At 33.4% G+C, this 27,378-nt stretch overlaps 1 protein-coding gene across 1 annotated transcript; it reads left to right on the top strand.

Annotated features, from left to right (window-relative positions):
• Nucleotides 1–145: 145 nt before the first annotated feature.
• On the top strand, nt 146–21,184 carry LOC118202516 (cytokine receptor-like). The gene is made up of 8 exons (XM_035374701.2): nt 146–268; nt 4,640–4,795; nt 7,697–7,987; nt 11,948–12,111; nt 16,741–16,897; nt 17,413–17,516; nt 17,600–17,852; nt 20,403–21,184. Exons 2-8 carry the CDS (start codon nt 4,678–4,680, stop codon nt 20,777–20,779), a joined length of 1,464 nt encoding a protein of 487 aa, XP_035230592.2. The 5' UTR covers nt 146–268; nt 4,640–4,677; the 3' UTR covers nt 20,780–21,184.
• The last annotated feature ends 6,194 nt before the right edge of the window (nt 21,185–27,378 follow it).

The following is a 27,378-nucleotide window of genomic DNA, read 5'->3' as shown; positions in this document are numbered from 1 at the left end:
TCGAATTCAAAGCACGCTTGGGTTTATTATATATTTATACTTGTTTATTACAAAAAGAATACAGTAATTCATAAAAAAATTAGCATGAGTTAAATGAAATACTTTATTAAATCTGAAATTTTGAAGTAGAGCTAGAAATTGACGTGATTAAAAAGGAATTATCTGAAACTGTGACCGCATGAGATTGTCTTATAAAGACGTGTTTAGAAAGTGATTGTTTCATTAGAGCACTGGTCTACGTAGGAAACCATCGGCTCAGGATTTTATTGTAAGTATTATCATTTCTTATGTTAAAAACGCTAATTAAAGCAGGAATTCAAATTAAATTAGCTGTGATTTTTTCTGCATTTGAAGTTTACGCCGAAAGGCTATTAAAGTAAATAAACTGTGTTGATAGTTTTTAATGTTTCATTAGTAAATGCATAAATTAATTCACATTAAAATTGTAATCGAAGCTTAAGATATTTATCAAGATTTCTCATTGTACGAATTTTCTTTTACGATTTCAACGTTGAAGGTAATTAAGTTAACATTCTTTAATTAAATGATGCTTTTTTTGTTTCGGTAAATTATTAAGCCACCAATGCAGTTTTAATGCGTTACAACATCTTTTATTGGGTATCGGAGGCGACAAAGTTATGTGTTAAATTCGATAGTAATAAGTTAGTGCAAAATAATGTAACCTTGGTCAAAGAAGACTTGGAGAAAGGTTTGACATCTATGATATGTTATGACGAGTTAAAAGTTTAATATATTTTGTTAGTACGACTTTTTAACTTGCCGTCATACTATAGTAAATGGTACCCCCTAGTAAATTAACTGAAACCACATAAACCAGTTAACGGAAACTCAACCTCTTTGGCTAATCTTTGGAATATGGTAACAGGTAGTTTGGCAACATTTTGGTAAGGCGATAAAGGTTACTAGCTAGAACTTTAGCAGTGTACATGGATAAAGTCAAGAGTGTGCGCAATGCCATTTTTGTGCAATTCTGGGATGTTTTTTTAAGTGAAAATAGCTCGACGTGTACATGGATGATACCGTGTATATGCAATTCTTAAAAACGCGGTAAGCAGTGGGCGATTCTGCATTTTCTCCCAATTTCGCACGTAATCTTCGTCATGATTAAGCACTTCTGTCCCATAACAGTTCTAGCATAAGCATAATTCGGCTAGCAGATTGTTGGGGGGGGGGAGGAAATGCCTTTACTTCGTGAAAACAAAATGGCGTCCCCAAAAAAACTAGCAGGTTGCTGTAGCAGGGTTGGTCGCCATATTTTCGCCAAAAAATCGCCAAGTTACCATAATCCAAAGATTAACGATATCTTTTTATGCTAGACAATATTTTTCGGTATAATTTCGAAATATAAAAGAAGAGAAGAATCCACATGCGAATGAATTTAAGCTATTTTCAATTTCATTGAGCAGTATAAGAAAATATGAATTTTTTCCTTTGTTGGATAACATAAAAAGAGCACCAATCAGTTCTCTGCAAAAATGTATTGCTGCCGACATTATTTAATAGAATACCGTTAAATTAAATGCGTTGTCCTCATTCCGTACAACAGTGTTGTTATTTTAAATGTAAGTACTGTCTATAAAGTGTTGAACTGAGTTATTCTATTTTGCCTATTATTTATTGAAATGGCTAACATAAGAGATAGGAAATATCCATCTCTTATGTTTAGAAAAATTTTGCAGAGTTCGTGACGAAAATATATTTCCTGGATAGAAATATTAAGTTGGCGCGTATCATCCTATACGGAAATAAACCGAAGTATTATCGATTCTTGCATAGAATGAAACTTTAGGTTCCTTCAGTCTTACCAAGGGCTTCGTAAGTTACTGAAAATTTAACAGCAAGAAAAGATTAACCACTTTTCAAACGTAAATTTTAAGCTTTCTTAAAATCTAGCACAGCCAAATCTTTAATAAAACTTTAAGCAACTAATTTTTATTAGCTTTAGCAGTTTTTATTTTCTAACGAGAGAAAATTTAACTCTTTCAAATTTATATAAACTAACGGTACTATTCGGTTTCGAGGGCCGTAAAAAAATTGTAGCGAAAAAGTATGCGCGAAAGCGCCAAATCTAGCAAACACGCCCATTTAACAGCGTGCCAAATCTCGCGTACGCGCTGATTTCAGATTGCGCAAGTTTATATAGTTCTATATTTCTTAAGACGCCATTGAAATACTAGTTTAATTTTTAATTCCTTTTTTGATATCCTATGGATTTAACAATTTGGGACTTGCCTATGATGAAAAGTCTGCGATAGAATTTTGGGTAAAGTGCAGAATCACCCACTGCTTGACGCGTTTTTAAGAATTGCACATACTCGGTATCCATGTACACATCGACTTATTTTCACTTAAAAAAAATCCCAGAATTGCACAAAAGTGGCACTGCGTACACCCTTGACTTTATCTATGTACACATCGACCTATTGTCACTTAAAAAGTAAAAGAAAATTGACAAAATTCCAATTGTTTTTACCCTTGTAAAAAGCGGCAAAGAAATAAGCGGGCGATTCTGCACTTTACCAAAAATGTTTTCAAAGAAAAGGCATCATTCCTTATAGAAAATTATATTTGAACAACCAACGAGATGACATTATGCTTTAGCGATAACTCGGCAGCAAAATATTATATGAAATTAAACGTTCATCTAAATTAAAACATCAATATTTAGATAGTTGTTTACTATTATACTTCCTTTCTTGCGTTAGGGTTGCCGCAATTACTTTTGGCAGCACTGGCATCAACAATAGTTTGGCGATTTTTTACGGCCCTCGAAACCGAATAGTACCAAACTAACTGATGAATCGCTTTGTTCTGCTCCTTTTTTTATGTTTAGTTTCGCTTACCATTCATAAGTTAATGGATAAATGTTTCGCGTTAAGCGAGGTTTTTCTGTAATATTTAAGTCACTTTTTTGTTTTCTTTACCACTTTACGTACGAAACTTTCGGTTTCTTTGATATAGTCAAGACTATTGAGAGTTTAGATTGCTGTACGTGAACTCGTGTTTAATTTACTAATTTAGAAAGTATTATCCAAGGGCAGCTTTAATAAAAACATTACGTAATTAAACCACTTTTGAGAACTTGTTTTTAATTAAAAATCGTAAATTTCAAACATTAACATCTGATAAATTTTATGAAATATAGAAAAATACTATTTTCTCCTGAAGCATTATTGCTATTTTTTCAAGACATGACTTGCTTTCATTTGCTATAAATACAACTTTTGATTTTCTTAAAATTCATAATGCAAGATTGATTCAACTTCTTCTATTCAAAATAAATCTTACCACCCAAGCATAATACTGAATGGCAAAATTACGGCTATTGAATCATAAATTATTTCGGAAACTAATGTTAAGTGCGCTAATGTAAATCATTTTATTCAGTTCCAACATCTACAAAAAATATAGCCCAATAACTGAATTAAAATACGGTATGCATCGGATACTAAACTATTACCTCCTCATAAATGAAGATTAAATAAAGAAAATGTAATTAAGCTTGATGCTCACTTAGCGATTGTTAACCAGCAGCGTTCGGCTTGTCGAGTTAATAGTTGCAAGATTAACAGTCGTTTCCTTAAAATACACAGGATAAAATCGGAAAGGTACAAACCCAATATCGCACGATTAAAGTTGATTTCATTTGAATATATATAATTTAATGTCAGTAATATTAATACATCTGTAGCAGATAAACCACTGATTGGGGAAAATGTAGTCTTTTTACACCTAACAGACGGAATTATGACTAGAAAAAAGGAGTTGTATGATGTTCAAATTCATTTTCTTATTAAACTTTTGATTATTATAAAAAACTTGGACAAATCAAATATTACTAAGCCTCTAAGCACAGATTTAATGAGCTTAGAAGAACAGGTGTAAAACCTCTTTCACAGCTTTCCTCCACCTAAATTTTTATAACTTACTTGGTAATTTAATCTGTAGTTCAGAAATTTTTAAGCAGTTTATTTTTAATATTCTCGCTTTACTTTTACTTGAAACATTAAGGAATGCAGAAATCGTATTATATTGTTGAACTAATAATTGATTTTATATCCTGAGATAAAAACGGACTACAATAATGTATTGTACATTATTTACTTGAATTTATGTTTAAAGCCAAATTTCAAGAAAGCAACGTAACTAATTTTACCCTTTCTCTCTACTTCGTTTCGCAGAATGAACAGATTCCCAAATGAGCAGTTTAGCGGACTTGTTTTTACCTCAAATAAACAATAGTATACGTTTCTAAAATCTTTCAGTGCATACTAAAGAAGCACGCACTACATGCGTTCGTAAATTTAGGTTTCTAATACAACTTCACTTTCATCTTTTTCAGAATAGTAATGCAGCGTTATATTCTTTTAGGCATTTGGAGTTGCATTGCGATAAAATATTTAGAGTATTTTTTACGGGTTTCCGAACTTCTTCGGTATTTCTACAACTAGCAGGAGAAAAAAATGGCTTAAGTTCCTATTTAGAATTTTCAGATTAGTTATTTGCTTTCAGAACTGGTTCTTTCACAATATTAACGCAATGCTGCATTCGTTTAACATTATAAGGAATTTTGAGTTGCATTATGATAAAATATTTAGAGTATTTTTACGGGTTTCAGAGCTTCTTTGGTATTTCTACAACTAGCAGAAGAGAAAAATGGCCGAGTTTCTTCTTGGAAATTTCACAAAATTCATGTTATTCACTGCTCTAATTTCATTAACATGGTTCATTACTAGAGGGGCGTGTTGTCCATCTCATTCAACTCATCGTGGAAGTAAGTGCATATTTATTTCTCAGCTAAACATTTATATTTATCTTTGAAAACAAAATTCAAACGAAATCTAAATGATCTTAAGAGTGGATCTTATAGTGGCCTAATGCTAAATGTCTAAATCATTACCTTCCTCGGGTACAATAAAAATCTGGGGAAAGTGTTGGTTTAGATTTGCTTGCGTAAAGCAAATAAGGATACTTTTAGGAGGCCCGTCGCCAGAGACTTTGCTAACAGGCAAAATGTTTACAATTTGGGCAGATGCCGGGCGTCAGCATTTAGAAACCAGAGATTGCACCTAGTGGCGAAAGGCCTATCAGCATCCCTGCATCTAGGTCAGTGACAAAGTATGCTGCATGAAAACTGCCAAGTAGAAAACTCATAATATTAACGCAAACATAACACAAAAAATGAAAATTGTATTTAATTTTAAAGTGGATTCATTATCTATTGCACGTGAACTCCAGAAACTGGTCAATAGTTTAATGACGTAAAGTTAAAAGTTCTTGAAAAGTTAATATATTTTCGTTTTCAGCGTTTTGACGTTTCCTTTCAGATAATGTCTCCATTATTAGTACTAAAACCACTTTATGCAGTTCCAAGCTAGATGAAATATAAAGTCTAAAAGAATTAATGTTGTAAAATATGTTTCGTGAAATAAGTTCTCTGCGCGAGATGTTGGGTAGAATAGTTCTAAATTAGAGCTCATTTTTGGAGATTACAGGACTCTACTTTCTTTCACAGTGGTCGCTATAACATCAAAGTGTCCATATACAGGGGTTTCTTGTAAAAAATAAGTAAAATGGAACTTTCCTAGGAATGTATCTTAAAATGTGCTATAATACAATAAGCCTTTAATAGCGATAATAAACCTTTTTATTTCAAATTAAATCTTCATATTTCATGACCATTACAAAACCATGCATATTTCATGACCATTACAAAACCATGAAACTGAATTTTTCTTAAGTGTTATTTATTTAATGCGGGTGTAGTCTAATCTGGTATAGCAAACATTGTCCTCATAATCATTAAAATTGAGCTATAGAAACCACAATAGAAAATTAAGGATTGATGTGTTTTATTTCCCAGTAACGGGATTTTTAAATTTCAGTATCATTTAGAGCTTGATAATGCAATTGTGTACTATATAATTGATTCTGAGTGCTTCATTTATACAAATACGTAGTTCCCCTCCCCCTCCAAAATTAACTACAGCAGTTAAGTACTGAATATCGGTTGTTCTTCATAATATGTCCGTATACTAAACCAAGTGATAGCGAGTTCGAATTCTGATGAGTGTTGTTCATTCACTATCCTTTTCACACTAGGGCTGAAAGACGTACATAAATTGTACAAACTAACCTAAATAAAATATGCCCTTTTTATTGCAATAAAACGGCTAATTCCAAGTTAGCCCGACTTTCAAAAAAAACTGCAGCAACTATTGGGAACCCCAATCAGAATTAAGTTTTCTTCTCATCACAGTTTCAAAGTCTAAAATTTCTACAGTGTAACTTACAAAGATCCGTAGTTGCAGCACATCATATAATTCAGAAACAGATCGAGTTGGACACGGATATAGGCCTGTTTCAAGAGCCATATACTTCGAAAGATAACACTCTTGATCAGTTTTGTGTAACGTGTATACGAGCCAGTTTCCCTTAGAAAGTCCTCCACGAAGGCATCCCTCCTCTTAGGCAGATAGCCCTCGAGGCTTTGCCATAATCACACACACACTTGATCAGTTTACTTCTCGTAACAGGATCATTCTTTCTCAAAATAAATTGGCTGCAATAGTACACAATGGCTTCTTGTCCCCATGATATAGAAGACAACTGAGCACATATCTCCATAGCTTTGGATATAGCAGAAGATGGCTTTCTGATCTATTCTGCTTATTTACCACCTAGTGAAAATATCGATTTCTTACTATTTGAACTAAATTACCTTAAATTAAGCTCATTCAAAAATTATGCCTTGGAAGGAGACTTCAACGCTTCGGGCTCATTATAGAGGGCAGCCACTTAAAGCTCAAAAATTGGCCCCACTCGTGGATTTCATTGAATATAATCACTTAGTTATTGTAAATACAAAACCTTTTCACTTGACCAAGACATCTGGTAAATACTGGAGATGGACTTCATATATGTTAAAAATCAAAGGAGCTCTTACTAAACTGCCTAAAATATATAGCAATTCTGTAATGATATTCATATTCATCAACTAGCTAAGTAAGCAAACGTTACGTAAAGCATTTTTCCCCCTTCGTTCATTTTAATTTTATTCATTTTTGTCTATTATATTAAGTTAATATAAAAATATAATCGGCAATTTTGTATTGTATCAAATACACTCTGAATTGTATGTAACATATGAATGTAAGATGTCATTGTTTATGTAACCCTACTACTGTATGTACTTTCTGATTTTGTAAAAAAACAAAAAATAAAGCAAGACGGAACCAAGAATGACCTGTTAGCTAGAATAATTGCATGTGCTTCTATTTGCATATTTTCTTATTTATATTGGGTTTATTTTTCCCTGAAATTGGATGCGAGCTCAGAGGTAATATCTCCTGATAAATTTAGTGTGAATATTTAAGTTTAGCACGAAGTGTCGTCCCAATAACTAGAAAATATCGAAAGCTGCAATAATTAATAGAATATTTTTAATTTGTTTCGCTTTGTTAGCTGAAGAAAATCATGCATCACTAAAACTCTCCTTGCAGCTCTTGAAGAGTTGTATGGAATTTCAAGTATATCACTGATACAAGTAATATCTATCAACCGACATGTTTCAAATTGAGCATTTTGAAAAATTACTTTTAGCATTTTACAATAAGTTAACTCTAGCTTCATTTGTTTAATTGCTACCGCTAATTAAAAAATGTATTCCTTTCAGATGTGACGCTGGATTTTGATGTGGAAATTGGATCACCTATGGCAGTACGGTGTTCTATATTTCATAATCGTATAAAGATAAGACACTTGACTTATAATGTGTCATCTTCAAATTTGATAATAAAATTTGACGATCGTGTACTAGTTAACGTGATCATTTTAGACGAACATACCATCGAATACAGCAAGCAAAATGCCACTGTTAATGACACAGGATGTTATTACTGTTTTGTATCAATTCCAGAAGCAAGAACAAGGAGATTCGTAGGTTTTACATACGTTAGTGTTGGCTGTAAGTAATTTTTGTTTTTATTTGGTAAAGTAGCATAAAGTATTTTAAGAGGAAATGTGAAAATGCAAAACTAAGTTTTTCTTTTTGTTTTACGATCATCATACTTAATGTTTTTCAGCTTAAGGGTTACTTGGATGTTATCAGGTATCACCAAATGTGCCGATATGTCAACAAACGTTCTACCTTTGGACTGTATAAATGTTTGCCAACCTTACCAAATTTTATGGATTCTTCTAAAACATGAAATTTTTATTTCTTGTTAATATGCTGTTATGGAGTTTCTGAGTCTGAGAATAAGTTTCTTATTTAAAAACCAACTCCGAGCCCAAGACGAAGAAACACATATTCGAATCAACTAAATTTGAGGGGTAACTGATCAATTCATGTGAAGAAGTCACGTTGCAGAGCATAACCTAATGCAGTTTTGAAAGCAACTGCAACATAATACCCACTAAATTTTTTAAAAAACTAGATTTCATCCCCAGGATAGGCCTATATATTTCTGGCTGTGTAACTGTAATCTGTTTTTAAGTTACATATTGTATCCAGTGTAAAATCTATTCAAGCGGATTATCGTATACATATTTAATGTTCTATAGTAGAGTTGTGTAATATACCGCAAGATTCTCCAATAATACACAACTAAGCTGTATAGTAAGAGAATCTATTTAATAGCCTGAATATGTTCATTAATCTAAACATTTCCATTGGAAAAATTAGGTATTTAAACTAGCATTATAATTTTGCTGAGATTATTTTTAAAAAAATCACATTTGCATTAAATCGGTTTTTTTCCTAATTATTCAATGCACATCCACCAAAGGAGGGATGCCTTCTTGGAGGACTTAAGGGGAATCTGACTTATCCACTTTACACAAAGGGGGGGGGGAACTCACGAACACTCATGCAACCAGTCCGTTCATTCGATTTAAAAACCGGGACAAACTACTACTGTTCAATTATCATATCCTCTCAGTCACTGATGAGAGCGTGCAAGCATTAAGAATATTTTCAACCGACTAGAATTCTCTTCCTAAACCCTCCAAAAAAGAATTCGTAATTCAATAAAATTACTAGCTGGCCGTAAGTTATCCTTTACGCTCCAGAGCCATGGTCTTGAAAAATCAGGCAACGCATAAGATCTTATTTTCTGGATACTCTCACTTCGGAAGTCCTTCATCGTTACATTAAAGCAGAATTTTCATCCGAGAATTTTTCCACAATAGGAAGAACATATGGTGTGTAGCTAAAATAAGTCTAATGTATAGCAGCATCTTGTGACAGACTAACAGATGTATTATTATTTTTAAGTAAGAGCACTGTAATATACTTCATTATACGGTACTTTACCGTTTTGCAAGCGCAAGCGATAAAGTCGCCAATAATATTACATCTGATGCCAAACGGTGTTAATCTTCGCTGGTAACCTTTTATGCCTCATTTTCAAAATAGTCGCAGCCATTTCTTACCAGATTGATTCTTATTCATATCAATATTGGTATACAATTACACAGAATGTTTACAAAGATGATTAAATTTTATGCCCTAACACCATTCGCGGTAATTAAGTCAATTAGGTTGCAATCACGCCGCTCACCCGAAGACGAAAATATAGAAAAGGCAAAGTCAATGGTTAAATTCATCCATTCTAATGAGAATGCGCACTAGCGAAGTAAAGCACTGCAGTTTTACATAATTTCTGAGTAAGCTATTCGTACGAATTGAAATAATTCTTGCATTTAAACTTGTATTCTAAATTAAGATTTAACTTGAAATTAATGTAGATAATTACTGAGAGAATTAGATTTTTGTAGCGTAGTTTACATGAGATTATTTGGAGTCGCGTGATACGAACCAACGAATCAGGATGTTGAACCATGATAGCATGGTAAATTCTTAAATTAATGTCTTTTTACAAATTTATTGTCTTTATTTGCTTTTTACAAAATTTTAAATCATATTAAAATGTTTATGCCTTCAAAATAAAAAATTCTTAGAACTAAAGTTTGTTAAAATTTTTTATGTGTATACTGTATATTGTCGCCAAGAAAATCTGCTTGGTAAGATTTGCGCCGGCGAAACGGAAAAGTACCCATTATACATTTTCCAACTTAAATATCTGTTTAAATACGTAAGGGGGGGGAGACGACACATAGAACTAAAATCATTAGGAAACTGTCCCGGATTATGTGTTGCGAATCCATTTTGGATATTTTTGCATGGTTTACCTTTGCTAAATGTTTCGGTAGTTACCATTAACAGGGTGTCTTGAGAAGTCATTTCTTAACTTTAAAAAGTGTTTCAGCCGATGTGAATGTAAAAACATTTTGCTGTGGACTCCTCACTACATTTATGACCAATACAAAATTCAATGTAACCACCAGCACTATCAATACATTTCTGTAAACTTCTGAGCAATAATTCATAATTTTTTAAAGAAATGAAACTGTACTGATTTCAAAACTGCAGATTCATGTCTCAAGTTTATACAGAATTCTGCAACGAATCCAGTACTGCCCACCAGCGGCCGAGTGGTAAATTCGCCGAACACCGGTTTTTCGGTTCGAGACTCTTAATCCGTGAACAAGCTGGCTGCATGGGCGTTTTTGTGGTTTTCCCCCCATGTGTAACGTGTATACGATCCAGTTTTCCTTAGAAAGTCCTCTGCGAAGGCATCCCTCCCCTTAACGGATAGACCACGAAGCTTTGCCGTAATTACATAAACCAAACCAAACGAATCCAATACACATCGCATTTGGCGCAACCAAGGAAAACGTCAGTCTGGAGTTCTAGAACAATAAAGATTGGTCCATCTTTATTGAAAATTATTGCCCAGCGCCATTCGCCAAGAATAGAAGCAGAGTATAGGGGGTCTGCCATCCTGAAACACAAATGGTGAAGCTTCTGTTACGTATCAGAGTTGCCATTGAATATCCGTTACAACCTTGTATATTCTCTTGTGGTAAGGTCGCATAAAGGAAGAAGAAAACTTAAGATTAATATGGACAAGGATGTCTCGTGAGCATAAGATGAAAATTATTATTATTTAGCTTGCGAATATGTTTTCAATAGTTGTTAAAATAGTTGTTATTAAAATAATTAAATTGTTGGCAGTGTTAAAAACGCAAGTTCGAGAGCCACGTATTGCTCTCGCACGTAAAATGTATAGAATTTGATTTTAAGAAAAAGATTGAGTTTTTCTGTTGTTGATGGTATGTAGCCATTTTTTTGGGGGGGGGCGTTCAATAAAATTTTCATGTGGTGTTCCGTCATTAGCGTTTTCATTGGAGTTTAACACCACAATGTTGATGCATTAACACTCTCCTTAAAAACAGGTGATTTACAATGCACCCTGTATAATCGTTGTTCTTGGAATTATGCTATTTAGATTAACTAAAATATGCCTTCCAGGTCTCCCAATGCTGATGCGTTTTGTTACTTAATCGATATACTTACCTGATTTTCTCAAATGTGAGATTTTTCTGCTTTGCATGAATTTAATGTAAATATATGTAATGATTTCAAATATATAATTTCCATTATTTCAGATTTAAAGGATTAACACTTTAAACGCCATGTCGGTCATCGGTGTTTGAGGGTATATTTTTCGTTCGGAGGGCGTCGGTCATTGCGATGCAATTCAAAAATTTGTATTCTACTAAATTGTTTCAGATTCCGTCCGCCAACTTATCGGTCAATTTGGATATCGTGGAATGAATTGAGAGAGAAACTAAACATGCTTGGCGCTTAACTCGCTAATGTAATGTATATCGTAAATTTCCTACTTTTGCCAAACTTTTACGTATATGGAATTGTTAAAATTTTAAAAAATGCATGATTCTAAGCTTTACCTGCACATTTAAGATCACGTATGTTTGCAATTTAAATTTCATAATGTCTAACTATTACATAGAATTTCAATGATTTTCATCGAAACTTTAAATGATTTTGTTACTACAGCCAGACCGAGTGCTCCATTAAATGCGTCTTTCACCAATGTTATGGCGACTTCTTTGATTCTTCATTGGAGTCCTCCTGAAGATGTGAATTATAACGAATTTCAACCCCTTCTGACGTATTCCATCAGGTATCGCACTGTGTATGATTATCCAACATTATTTCAGGTATGACTAAGCTTGTTTTGAAACTAATGTAATATTAAATTGTAGATAATACAGAATGCAGTTTGCTATTGCTTTTGCCATTAATTCGAAAATTTCAAGAAAATTAAACCAATTTCCGAAGCAAAGGATTTGGTATGATCGATACTCGTATTTTGTTAAATTTCTAAAAATTGTTAATGCGCAGGTCCACTTAAGCCAAACACCGACCCGTTGGCACAATAGTAGATGTTTAAAGTATTAACGTAAAGCTTTATGTAAAGTCAGCTTCCTAAAATATAACTATTTTGCATATAAATTGACAATTTAAAATAACTTATTTTTCGGAGATTATAAGCACCTTTTTTAGAAGACTTTGCTTTTCTACAAAAACAATTACCCGCGTGGAAAACGTTTTAACTGCAACTATTTTTTTTTAAGTGTAAATTATCGTCTGCTATTTAACAATCTTGTTTTCGCTCAAAATGGCTCTTCTAAGGAAGCAATAGACGACGAAAGGCTGTTTGCGATCTTTCAGAAGAAAATTATTAGTATTTAGTTGGTAAAAAATTCTGTGAAAGCTATGAATTTTCGGTTTCTAAACCAGCGATAGATAATATTGTCAATAAGAAAGGAAAAACACATCAATATTTGTCTTCAAGGAGAAAATTTGTTCAAAATACATATCCAAGGGAAAAACAATGTTTCGAATGTTCCAAAAGTAAAAACTATAATGTTAAAAGAAAATTCTCGAAGTCAAACGACATTTGCATAATCATTAAAGTGCCCAGTGTCCGTAGATAAAGTGATTAATGCTGATTTGAATCCTAAAAAGGCGAAAAAAAAGGAATGAACATAGCCTTTCTCCAAAACATATTGCCGAATCCAGCACGCGCTACAGAATTTTTTTACGGGAAACAGTCATTCGTTCAAAAATTGAAAAATCTCGCAATAAATGAATCTTGGGTATATTTGAATGACCGAAATAAAGAGATCCATTTATTATCAAACGGAAGAAAAAAAAATCTTAGAACATGGTTCAAAGAATCTAAGTTTTTCCAAGGGATTTGTAATCGTTGCTGGTTTTTGATATAAGGTTAAATAAAAATTTGAGAGTTCAGAAAAGTGTTCAAGTCAACTGCATATGTTGACAGGAACATGTTTTATACCCAATTTTCAAATATAAAGTACCTTCTCTTTATTCAGTGCTATCAATCGGCAGAACTGATATATCCTAATTTATCATCCAGGCATTTTTGCTTATATTATTTTTATTTCGACTTTTAAAAAGCAGAATGTCCAGACATCGACCTGCAACCTTCTTTCGACTTTAAGGACGTTTGGAAAGTTAAGAGGAATGGGATAAAATACTTCTTCCACTGCTAAAAATAGCTTTATTGTCTTGGAAATGACGGTGTAGAAACATAGTGAAGAATGTGCGAACAACCTCTGTACTTACGTAAAATCTACAAAACAAGTAAATGATATATATAATGATTAGTAAATGATAAATTATAATAAATGATAATAATTAAATAATATATAATGCTACATGTGCACTGCCAAGGCTGCGTCCGATGCTAAATTGCGTAGTTCCGAATCTTAGTAAACGAAAATGGATCGTTGTGCACATGAAGCGAACGGAACTGTATATGCTGATCGCTATCTTGTCCCATATACACAGCGTTCCGTTTTCCATTAAGAAAGTATCACAAAATTGCATGAAATTGGCATCGACCATAAGTTCAGCGATGAATGATTATCTGCATTTCAGAGCGAAAGCAAATGAAAATTACTGGATTTTGAAGTTCATTCTTTTCTCAAGCAACAACACGAGGGGATGTAAACAGGCTACCACATTTGGACACTTGCCTTCATCAACATAAAAGCAAAAATAATTATAAATTATGGCATTTTTATCTTTAGAAAGAGAATTACTGGCAGAATGTTGAAATTAACGATATTTCAAGAAAGTCAAATTTTGACGTTAGTTTACTGTAAACTATGATAAATCAACGCAATTATCTACCTCAAATTCTGTGTACAAGAAAATCTAAATTTTGCATGGAACATGATTTACTTTAGCATCACTATACATTTTGAAAAACGGTTCAGGAACGGAACTTTGTCGGATGCGATTTTTTTAACCCTTTGACTACTAAAGGGATAAAATGTCCCACTAAAAGTTTAAAAATTACTACTGGGTCAAAAAGTACTTAACTCCTGAATGTTGGAGATCATCTTCCAATAGTTGGAAAATCAAGGCGCCGATTTGCTCGTTGTACTCAAAGGAAAGAACAAATATGAGTTGCCCTAATGTTAGGTTACGCAAGGAATGCTTTACCTTTTACCATAAGATGTAAAGTCTGTTTCATATAATAAAATTTTTCCAGAATAATAGGTGTACTTGTAGTAAGTCGATCGCTGCGTGTGGGACATGTGTATCCCACCATTACCTACGGCTGGGACATACGAGTCCCAGCCTTTGGTTTAAAACCCATTTGTTAAACAAATCCCAAATGTGAAATTTACCTTATTTATGACATATTTTGTTCACTTTGATAGAAAAAGGGGAAATTTTTTAATTCTTAGTCAAAGGGACTTTAAGAATTTTCAATATTCTACACTATCTCACGTCATTTGAAGAGAACACTGCTAGAGTCTATCTTTAAGTTTCTTTATACCAGCTGTGCTAATGCAGAATACAAACATAATTCTTTGATCGGTTCGGAAAATAAGTATCCATTTTATTAGATTCCTCTTACGGATTAACACGCGGTTAAATTTCGATTTTCATTCAACGTAGGATAGTCGGAGGTTTTGTATATGCGAATTATGGCAACATAATTTAAATCTTAATCATTAGAATCCAAAGTTAACCAAAGTTATTAAAAACGTCATTTTATTTATGAAATAAATTTCCACTCATTCAAACCTAGCGTTATAAGAAATTTCGGTTAAAAAATTTTAATTCTTTTTATTTTTCAGTACTATTTTATTGCTGTATCTCATTAAATGTAATTGCGATTAATTCTGAAGTTCGTTTCATACTTATTGCGCATTAAAGCCCCTAATACTGATGCAACTAATATCCACAGCAAGCTTTTACCTCCATAGTAAAATGGTATGGCTGAATTACGCACTTAATTGCTCAGAAAAACTGGCCAGAAAAAGTAGAATATGAATTTGCATTGTAGATTTTATAAAATTACAAGCATGATTTTATGTGTATCATTAAAATTCAGGTTATTAAGATATCTTTAGTTTCTTGATTTTCAGAAAATAGCTTCTTATATTTCGTAGCATTTACTTACATTTGATACCTCGTATTCTATGAATTTAACAGACAAAAATCCCGAATATAGAAATTTTGGTATAGACTGTAGTCTTAGCAAGTCCGCTGCAAAAAATTGTATGAAAATATTAAACCTGTTGTCTTTAGGGTACTTTATAGAACAGATTACTATTCTAAGTAACCTAGATGAATATCTCAAAATAATTCTTTTTTGCTTTGTTAAGAAATGTAAATATCCTAAAAAATTAAACATTCCGTCGTTTTATACTTCGAAATAGATGTTTAATTTTACTACAGAGAAAACTACACTTCGTAACATTATTAAAAGGAACTTTTAAGAATTTCATGCTTTTTGAAATTTCGCTAATGTATTTTATTCGACACATTTTAAAATTTTTATTGGTTTGAGTACTACGGAAATGTTCAAAGTTCTGCTAAAACTATTAAAATAATTCTAATGAAGTATAGTCTCCATGCAACCTTAGTTACCGAACTTCCGTTCCATGTACACAGCATTATTACATAATCCCATCTGGGCCCACCAGCGGCAGAGCGGTAAAGTCGCTAAACACTGGTAGTTCGATCCGAGGTTCGAATCCCGCGAACGGCCTGGCTGCATGGGCGTTTTCGTGGTTTTCCCCATGTGTAACGTGTATACGAGCCAGCTTCCCTTAGAAAGTCCTCCACGAAGGCATCCTTCCCCATTAAGCAGATAGCCCTCGAGGCTTTGCCGGATTCAGGGCAAACATAATTTGCAACTGTCAATCTCATTTTGCTTCGAGATTTTTCGAAGAACTGCATTTGATATTTTGGTGAGAATTATTCGGCCCAAATACTTCTTTTCCCCAAACGTTTGGTTATTCACTTCGGATTATCCCAAAAAACAATTTGCGTAAATACTGTTAGCCTGTAATTAATAATTTTCTTGTTTGCAACGGCTTAATTTAGTATTATTCATTCGGATAAAATCGCAGCATTACCGAAACTATGAAAGTATACTTATCCAGTAAGTTCACTGTGATGCTTGACTTAATTATCGATCTTGCCTTCATACTTTATTTTCAAGGCAAAATTTGAAGTCAATTCCCCATGCCTACATCAGCATTTCAGATTCATTTCATCAATTTATTTGATACAGTGTGTTTGTGCATCTTGAATTTTATTCACCATATGTCTGGCGCATAACCCTCGAGGTTTTGGGCCATTAAAAATCAACCAACCAACCAACCAAGGCGAAATGTGGTAGACCTGCTTCTAAACGATTAGTATTAATTTCCATATTGGTCCCTATTCTAGCTTAATTTTAACTTTAAGTTTTGTTTCGACTAGATATCTGTAACAGGAATTCTTTATTTCAGGAAATGGTGCTATCTTTTACGAATGGAGGCTCTGCAGCGATTCAAGGTTTGATACCGTACACAGAATATCAATTTAACATTCGCTGCAAATACAATGATTCAGTCGGTGACATGTGGAGCCCTTCTTTGAAAACTTATGCTATAACACGATCTGATGGTAAGGGTTATGGAATTTTAAGAAATTTTAACAATTTCGCTCAATAATGTCTTACATTTCAGAAGTTGTGTGTGCATGTGTTTAGAGCAGCGAGTGTACATTAATTCCAACTTTCCTCGATTATATTTGTTGCTATAAATTTTTAAAAAAAAAAGCTATAGAAATATTAGGTGAACAATTAAATTCCTATTCATTTTTAAGTTGTTTTACAGCATTCCTTTTATCTATATATATAATACAAGATCGTAATTCTTGGTATATTTCAAAAATCTATAAATCTTGGTCAAAATAATTTTGAATTTTTTTATATTTATTACTAACTGATCTTACTTTTTAAACAGACTTTTGTCTTAACTCTCTGAGAAATTTTGAGGATTTTTTTAAGTATATCCGACAACATACTCGGGACAAATTTGTTTTCAAAATATTTTAGCATTTGCAATATTATTACTTTTTAAATTCATTCTTCTTGTGTTACAATTGTTATTATATTCTAATTAAAACATTTTCTCTAGTTCCCTACTTGGCAGCGGAAATTACAAATTCTTCATTTGTTATCGAACCAGTTGAAGGCAAAACTAACTCTTCTGTCGGTAGAACCATAACCCTATACTGGAAAGTAAGACTTTCATCACAACTTCATTTTAAACTGCATAATTGTTTGCAACTTTTCCTTTATTCTGATTCTTATTTATATTGCAGGCCATACCAGAGGCACACGAAAATGGAGCAGAATTTTGTTATATTCTTCACGTTCACCAACTCTTTAGAACAAATGAAGAGAAAGAAGCTCTTATTGGCAATGAAACATTTCACTCTGTTAACGTCCGCAAAGAAACAAAGCACAGTTTTCGAGACATGGGACTAAATTCATCCTATAAATTTGAAATACATACCAGGAACAGAGTTGGTTATTCGCTTAACTCTTCATTTATAATTATTGAACCAGATAAATGTAAGTTCTGAATGTTTTTAGTCATGAAGTCTATATATATTCCTTTAAAACATAATAAGGAATTTCTTACAGAATTTATAACATCATTTTATTTTAAATTTAATTCTTCCAACGGTTATATATAGCTTTTTTCCTGTTAAGGACAAATCTCTATCAGTTTTGACTGACTTTCAAGAAGCTAGTTATCTCGAAATTTGTTCACTTCCGTATTTGTACCATCGGAAAGATGTTAATTTTAATATTTTCTTGCGCTATCAAAAAATTGCACATTCAATATTTTTCGTTTGTAAGTTAAATTCGTCTGCATAGTTTAATGTGAAATTATTTTTACTTATTGGTTAGGAAAATTGGTTTAGGTTACGTTAGTGGAATATGGCAAAGCCTAGAAAGGCTTTCTGCCTAAGAGAAGGGATACTTTCATGGAGGAGTTGGTTGCCTAATGCAAACTGGCTGGTATTCACGTTACACACGGGGAAAAACTCAAAAAGAAAAACCATAAAGCGAGCCCGTTCGATTTGGGTTGAATTCTGGTCGAACTTCCACTATTCAGCTAGCTTAACCACTCGGCCACTGGTTGGGCCCTAAACTGACAATTTTGAAATTCTGCTGAGTAAAAGAGTCGAAACTTTAATTCAGCTGAATTAATTCTAATTAGTATGGCATCTCACTGTCAAATGGTTACGCCTGCTGAGCATTTGTAGATCAGATTCCGGGGCACGACCTAGCTGGAAGAAGAATTTTTCGTGATTTCAGCTATTTGTAACCTATATACAAATCAGTTTCGTTTAGAAATTCGAAAAAAGAGCCTGTTTAGGAGTAGAGACTTAGCATGCTTTTCATAATTGAATAACATGAATACATCTACAAATTCTTATTTTTATTATTATTTCAGAACCACCAAAACCCTTGCCTGTGATTTTAACAGCCCTATAGGCACTGCTCCCAGCACTAGAAAACTCGGTTAAAATTTTCCCCGCGTTCTGAAAGACCCAAGAGTCGAGAGAAAGACTAAAGATAATTTCGGATCAATTCAAAAAGCATGCTATTTTTTCAGAAACTCTTCCGAATCGTAAAGTTTAATTCATTTCGCACAAACTGTGTAAAGGGTGGTAGTCGCAACTCTCCTATCCTGCGTATTCTTCTTTTCGGTGGTCCTAATCTGCGTAATAACTTAGAAAAATTGTTAAGCTTGCTGTAAGGAGCAAGGAGGCCAACGGCCTCGTCGATAGATTCAAATTTGCTCTTAAACCAAAGGAATACTTGAAACGGAAAGACTAAATGTTAATTTTTTAAATTAGTCGTAACGTCGCTTCTGATTGGACAAATCCATCAAATTCATGTATTGACGAAGTTTGCAATTCATGATACTCCGTACGAGATCACATCGCCCTCTAGCCATCTCAGCTTCCTCTCTACGTTTGCAAATCAAGAATAAACTCTTTCTCCAGTTATTCAGTCTGTAGTCTTACCAGTCTGCTTCAGTAATTTTCCTTCTGAGCACTTACTTGGGAATTTTTGATACTACTGGAAAGATTTACGAATAACAGCTGAAGTTCATTAAAAACATTGCATAATCCAAATATTATTTTTATAGTTTACACCTATTTTTTCTTCTCATTCCGTCTAATTGTTTTTCTAGTTTTGATCGCCCAATTTCATTCCTTAGCTTAAGACTTGCTTCCTCCGTTGATTTTAAAGTTTGCTTTAGGTTTCGCATTCAATAAATGGCTTTGTTTTTTCTCTTCATTCTGTTCCTTAAGAAATTTTGCTGTAAAGGCAATTAACTTTCCAAAACCGCAACAAATAAACTTTAAAATCAACGAAGGAAGAAAGTCTTAATTTAAGGAATGAAATTGAGCAATTAAAACGAGAAAAAGATTAGACGAAATGGGAAGAAATAGTTTCTGGGAAGTTAATTGCTTTTACGGGCAACTTTTATCGAGTTAGCAATTTTCTCCAAGAACATGGTTCCAAATGCATCAGTCGCTATCTTACATATGTTTAGCATATATGATACGATCCATGTATTCTTATGAACGCATGCGTGACAGGATATAATATGCGTTGTATTATATAGTAGTGTGTATAATATTTTAAGTGCTATAGGACTGTACTAAACGGCCTAAATGTGACATATAATTTTAGCTTTCAAATGGATTTTAATTTAAGGAAATGTGGAACTGCCTCGCTTAAAAATTCCTGAATAAAACATATGTGCAAAACATACAAAAGCCAGACAAATACCGAATTTGTGAAAGGCTCGGTTATAAGGTAGTTCTATGCGTTTAAAGAGAAAATTCAGCCCTATGTATTATGGGGCAATCACAAAATATTTTACTCATTATCTCTGAATTCCAGGTATTGTTTCAGAGCATATCACTTATTTGCACTTGATATGTTTAATTATATTCTACGAGACTGATTTAAAATTCCATACTTCGGAAAAATTTAATATCAGGTTATTACGTAAGTTTTGCCCTTTCATATGTAATGGTTTTCTAGTACATATTAAGAAAAATAATTACGTTAAGTTTCTTTGTTTATTTTCAGTGCTTGATGGGCCTGAAGAAATCATTGTCATGTCCAGTAAATATTACTTCACCATTTCCTGGAAGGTTGTTAAGAATCAAGTCAAGTATACTTTATTCTGGTGTAAAAGTTTTGAGCCACGACCTGTGAACTGCGAAGACTCTTTGCAATGGGTGCATCTGTCGAGCAATTCTTACTTTCTGCCTGTGTTTGATGCTCTCAATTACCAATTTGCGGTATCAACAAATTCGGAAAATCGGACGTCTGGAATGCACTGGGCTTCTTGCAATATTTCTAGGAATAGCAGCTATTCGAATTCGTATTTATGGGAAGTTTGCAGCAACTTCATATTTTACGCGTCGTCCATGGGTACCAATTTCGGTATTTTGTACGTATAAGCAAAATGCATGTGTACTGTGAATGAGACTTGATTCCGGTTAGAGTTGAAATGTCAGTTTCAAGTTATAAGAGAAGTGTTTTTTAATAACGGGTACGTTAAATTCTCTGACTCTAAACCTCCTTCATAAGTCTGCTGTTAGACACATTTAGACTCTTACTTTTAAGCTGACTCATAAGTCCTCTATCAAATGCTTTTTTAATTGCTGCAAAGGTTCGCTTTTGCGAAACATTTTAATGTAATATACAGGCAACTTTATCTGCTCCTCATTTTATTGTAATGTCGTCGGATTTTTTTAAGTAGTTAACTTCACAGTTTCCTTAATATGTGTAGAAGCCATATCAGGTTTTATATTCCATTAAATGTACCGTCTTTATTTTTAATAAACCAATTTTTAATACACCAAGTTTGTCTTTTGGCTCACATTTATATTTACTTTACTTGATTTTAATACACTGCCCAGCAAAAACATATTTCCTGAAGTTTATGAATCTTCATGCTGAAAGTGAATTTGCCGAAGACAGTAAAAATCCTAATGATTTTACAAATGTGTTGTCTTAAACTAATTATTGCCAAAGTTTTTCCAGATTAACTGACTTCGGTTCCAATGACATAATTTTTCAATATCGCTCACTTGAAATTGGTGACGAAAGCCGTCTTTAAAACTTGGAGGTTTAACTGAAACAAATGCAATAGTAACCATTAAACAACGATTGCATAAATTGATACTAAGGATATTGCCGAAAAGGAATGTTCGAAGTTTCTGTGCAAAATAAACTTCAAAGTGTGCTTAAGATGGAATCAATATTAATTTAATTGTTCTATGATAAATAATGAGTTATTAATAGCGAGTCGTTTGTCACAAGTCAATCACTACAGTGAGCTTTAGGGTAACACAGAGGAAACTGGTTCTCCATTACAAACAGCTCACCAGCGGCCGAGCGGTAAAGACGCTGAACACTGGTAGTTCGGTTCGAGGTTCGAATCCAGCGAATGAGCTGGCTTCATGGGCATTTTCGTGGTTTTCCCATGTGTAATGTGTATACGAGCCAGTTTCCCTTAGAAAGTCCTCCACGAAGGCATCCCTCCCTTTAGGCAGATAGCCCTCGTGTGCTTTGCCGTAATTGAATAACCCATTACAAACAAGCTGATGGCATTCGAAGCTGACAGCTGATTGGTTGAAAACGAACAAATTTCAATTTTTTCCGAAAGGAAGGAAAACAAAATCGAGCGTCTCTTTCAATGGTAAACCAGGCAGAAAAGTTGTCCGAAACAGGTGTTCGTGTGAAACAAATGCGCGTGTGTTATGGGCCTTAGAAATAAAATTAATGCCAAGGAAAAAATCTGCATATTGGTAGACACTTTTTAAGATATAGACTAATATGCCTGTATGAAGCATTTTGAACATTCTAAACAAAACTTGCGAAACTGTCTCCTTAAATGTTAAAAGAATTTTCATCACTTTTCAAATTCGAGGTTGAAATTAGTTAGAAATATGAGGCTGACAAACTGTGTTCCCTCAGCTATCATAATGGAAAAGCAATTTTAAAAATTTTCATTTACCTCTGGCATCTTGCGCTGTTCATTTTACGAAACATTGCTTTTTGAAAATGGTCCGACTAATGTGGATCAATAGCAAACTCAAACAATTTCCGCTTTTTAGCAAGCATGAATACAATGGAAATAATGATTTTGTACTTATTTTATGCAATGTCTGCAAAAGCATTTATCTAAACGATACAGTTTGTGAATATAAGGCAGTTTAAGATAAAATTTTCATTGTTTGGATAAGAATGCGTGATTAAAATGCTTTTAGTCCTAGCAGAAGCACATACTCCATTCTTTGTTTCAAGGCTTTTATATTAACCAGGTATAACACATTTCGAAAGCGATTAGGCATGCATAGAATACAGATTTAAAGATCAAATCGATCAATCTCACCACAAAATTGCATGAGTTGCACGATTTCCTAACTGTGCACAACATCGTCGTTTGCATGATCACGCAATCTCGTGCTACGCCCTCGCACAGTCCAAGACTAGCGAACTGTGCCTCATGCAGAAGCGAGACACTTCATCACCGTGGAGGCGGTGCTCTGATGTATGTGATAGTAATAGGTCGTCGCTTTCGCTTATTTAGTAGGTATACGACCCTAAAGTCTTCACCTATCTATATCTGTTGTAAGTGGGTATCCTAAAAGTGAAAAAATAAATCCAAATCTTGGAACAAACCTGTGCACTTGAAGTGCTGAATCACAGCCAATGTGGCATAATGTAACAGTGTAACAGCAGTAACTTGGGTAAAATAGCGATTTAACATATCTGAAGCATAACATTCACATCGTAAAAGCAAAGTTGCACATCTGTAGCATAAAAACTTCGGCATAACTTTGTCCTCGTGGGTGCTACGGCTCTAGCTTCCTCCGTGTCTTGAAGCCAACAGAATATCGTGGGCGTAGTAGTTGAGGCATATAACAGAAGTGGGCGAAGCATAGTTGCAGTGACCAGTCGTTTGAATTTTAACACATCAAAGTGCTGCCCCAGGGGGGGCGCAAAGTCCATATCGCTTTGCCAGCACAATTAAGTAAAGGTAATAAAGAGTAAAAATTGAAAAGTAGTAAAAACACTATATACACTAGTAGTAAAAACACTATATACACTATGTACATCGATCATCACAATTCATTATGGTGTATCGTTCTTGGTTTTTTGCAGCGGTGAATGATTATTGTTGAGTATAGCATTGTTCATCTACATTCAACCAGTGTAAAATTAATTTCCTTTGTAGTTTTGCTTGAGTGGCAACAGCTGTAAAATGTTATTAAGTTGGTAGAATAAGCATGTTTGGTTGTGTTTAAATTTTTGAGAGATTATTTAGGTAGAAATTAAGTTGATGAATGGACAAAATGGTATACATTTACTGTCGTATCTAACATTTGGTGACTCTCAGTACGTGATTAAATAGAGTACTTTATCTAAGAAATAATTAATTGAATTTTGGTTTCGGTTTGCAATGGAGCATCTTGTTAAGAAGCGATCTCCGTTACGAACATCGTTTACTAAGACATCTAAAAGTTTAATGTCTGTTTGATGATGAAAATATAGAAATAAATGATGTTAAGATTAAATTAGCTACTTTAGAACGCATTAGTGCTAGTTTAATGACTCTTGATAACGAAATTTTATCACTTGCCTTAAGTGCTAACGATAATGGTAAAAGTTATTCTGATGAATTTGAATGTGTAGAAGAACATAAAGTCAAATTGGTACTATTCGGTTTTGAGGGCTGTAAAAAATCGCCAAACTATTGTTGATGCCAGTGCTGCCAAATATAACTGCGGCAACCCTATCGTAAAAAGGGAGGTATAATAGTAAAGAACTATCTAAAGATTGATGTTTTAATTTAGATGAAGGGTTAATTTCATATAATACTTTTTTATTTTTATAATTTATATAAAAAATCTGATGTGTACACCACATGACTTCCTTGTACGGAAAATTAAATTATACGCATTTTTTCTTGAATTTCATTTAAATTGATTAGATTGAATTAAATCTACTTCGTCGACAGCGCATAAACCACAATAGAATAAATGCGCTCTTTAAAATTCGCTATATTTGTTTACTATAACGACACTCTGAATGCACAAAATTTATATCATTTGAAGAATTATCGTTGCCACATGTTCTATTCAAATACTATAATAAAGCTAAAACGACGTATGAAAGAAATTGAGCAAAGAAAACAGAAATGAAACAGTTTTTCACAGACGATTATTTCTCATTCAATTAATTCAGCTCTCACTTCGCGACAAGGCAAAAATATATAAAAACTCAAAATATCTGCATTAAAAATTACGAAGTAAATCTTAAACACTTATTTCCTCGAAAAAATTCCAAAAAGGATTGAGCATGATTTAATTCGCAATAATAAATGAAGGCATTATTTTTGTGTTGCGAAGCTTAGTCTTTCTAGATTGGCAACAAATCTACAATTCTGCTGTTTCAAATGTAAACAAATATGTCCGCCAAGTTATTTAAAACTTAACCGCACTTAAACAGCTTTTATATTGTTGACAATTGTACAAATAGTGCTTCCAGAATTACGAAAAAACCTTAACCGGAAGATAAAAATAACATAATTCAATCATTTTTAAAGCAAAAAATGTACAATTTACAAACATATAAGAGTAAAGGGTACTTTTCCGTTTCGTCGGCGCAAATCTCGCCAAGCAGACTTTATTGGCGACAACATACAGTATACACATAAAAAATTTTAGTTTTAAGAATTCTTTTTTTTTTAAAGGCATAAACATTTTAATATCGCTTAAAACTTTATTAAAAGCCAATAAATAAAGACAATAAATTTGTAAAAAGACATTAATTTAAGAATTTACTATGCTTTCATGGTTCAACATCCTAATTCGCCGGTTCATATCACGTGACTCCAAGCGATCTCATCTCACGTAAACAACTCTACAAAAATCTAATGCTCTCAGTAATTATCTACATTAATTTCAAGTTAAATCTTAATTTGAACACAAGTTTAAATGCAAGAAATATTTCAATGCGTACGAATAGCTTACTCAGAAATTATGTAAAACTGCAGTGCTTTACTTCACTACTGCATTCTCATTAGAATTGACGAATTTAACCCTTGACTTTCCTTTTCTATATTTTCGGCTTCGGGTAAGAGCTGTGATAGCATCCTAATTGACCTAATTACCGAAAATGGCCTTAGACATAAAACTGAACTATCTGATAAAAATTCTATGTAATTATATGCTAGTATTGAAAGAAACAATCAATCTGATAAGAAAAAGCTGCGACTTGTTTTGAAAATGAGGCGTAAAAGGTTACCAGCGAGAATATTCCGTTTGGCATCGGTTGTACCATTATTGGCGACTTTATCGCTTGCGCCGGCAAAACGGAAAAGTACCGAGTAAAGATACTGAGATCACTGAGCCGGGTAACAAAGTGGATATATATAAATATATTTATATACGTTTGGTGCGGCCGATTGCAACCAAAATACGAGGTGCACATCTACATGTTATAGCAGTCCTATATACAAAATTTCAACATTCTGAGGCTACTCGTTTTTGAGTTATGCGAGATACGTACGTTCGTACAGACGCCACGATAAATTCTCTTCAGAATTAATTTTAAAGCAGTTTTATAATTTTTTAAGAGGAAAGGTGTCTTTTATCCTGTCCTTACGCACAGATATCACTCAAAAACATCGTTAAATTGCTTTCGATAGCGGTCAAAATGGATATTTTCGTTGAAATATGTTGCCTGAAACTTTTCGCGATTACAATACTTCCTTTTTACTTCGTACAAGGAAGTAAAAAGACTAAACATGACTGAATGGAAGCATAAGAGTAAATAACTGTTTCAAATCATTATTATAATTTATGTAAAAATTGCTAAACATAACTGAATGGATGCCTGCATCACTATTTCGCTACCGAGTTATCGCTAAAGCATAGTTTCATCTCGTTGGTTGTTCAAACATAATTTTCTATAATGAATAATGCCTTTTCTTTGGAAAAATTCTCGGTAGAGTGCAGAATCGCCCATTTATTTGTTTGCCGCTTTTTACAAGGGTAAAAACAATTGGATTTTTGTCAATTTTCTTTTACTTTTAAGTGAAAATAGGTCGATGTGTGCATAGATAAAGTCAAGGGTGTGCGCAATGCCATTTTTGTGCAATTCTGGGATTTTTATTTTTTAGTGAAAATAGGTCGATGTGAATTACGGTAGTCTGAAGTATTCGGCCTATCGGCCTTTACTCGAAAAATTAGTATCCCTACTGGGCAGTCTTAGTGAAAATCTTAAACAGTACAATTTGTACGTCTTCCTTGGCGAAGAAGACGGCGAGACTTAACGAGATTAAATACACCTAGTGCATTCTGTTTGATTGAACATGCAGAGTAGTCAAGTGAAAAATAATGACTTCCAATATCATTAAAAATTGTCCGAGTAATAAAGTTTTTGTATTTTTCGTAAGATAAATGTTCAAAGTTCATGGGAAAATACAAAAATTTAAAAAAAGATGAAGTAGAATTAATGAAAAAAAATTGTGGGCGGAACTTAGCCTTGATCAATGCTATGATGTCCAATAGTCATCTGACGAAAACCCATTCTGAGTAACTTGAGCAAATATTATTTACAATACAATACGATTTCAATAAAACTTGAACTTCTGGGATAAATATTAGCAATTTGCGCTAAAAAGATTTAGCAAAGATTATTTAGAACACGTTACGAGTTCTAATTAAACTTGATCTTCTGGGATAGATAACAGGATAAATAACGAAATTTCTTGAGTAAATATATACAAATGCGTACATAGATGTTTGACTACTTCCAATTATTATTATAGAAAATTGTCCTAGGACGTTTGAAGGGCTGGTTAATGCGGTGATCGTAATTTCCTAGATATCTAATGACATTGTGCTGATGATTATCACATTTGGAGTGAAAATGTTTAGATAATTTGAGAATTTCTTCGTTGATGGGTACATGGATACCGAATATGTGCAGTTCTTAAAAACGCTTCAAGCGGTGGGTGATTCTGCACTTTACCCAAAATTCT

This window comes from Stegodyphus dumicola, chromosome 1, assembly GCF_044657685.1.
Source record: "Stegodyphus dumicola isolate Sdum_Otavi_A_Nest chromosome 1, ASM4465768v1".
In the NCBI taxonomy this organism is placed as follows: Eukaryota; Metazoa; Arthropoda; class Arachnida; order Araneae; family Eresidae; genus Stegodyphus; species Stegodyphus dumicola.
Note: the sequence above shows the minus strand (reverse complement) of the source record. Positions and strands in the feature narration are given on the sequence as shown.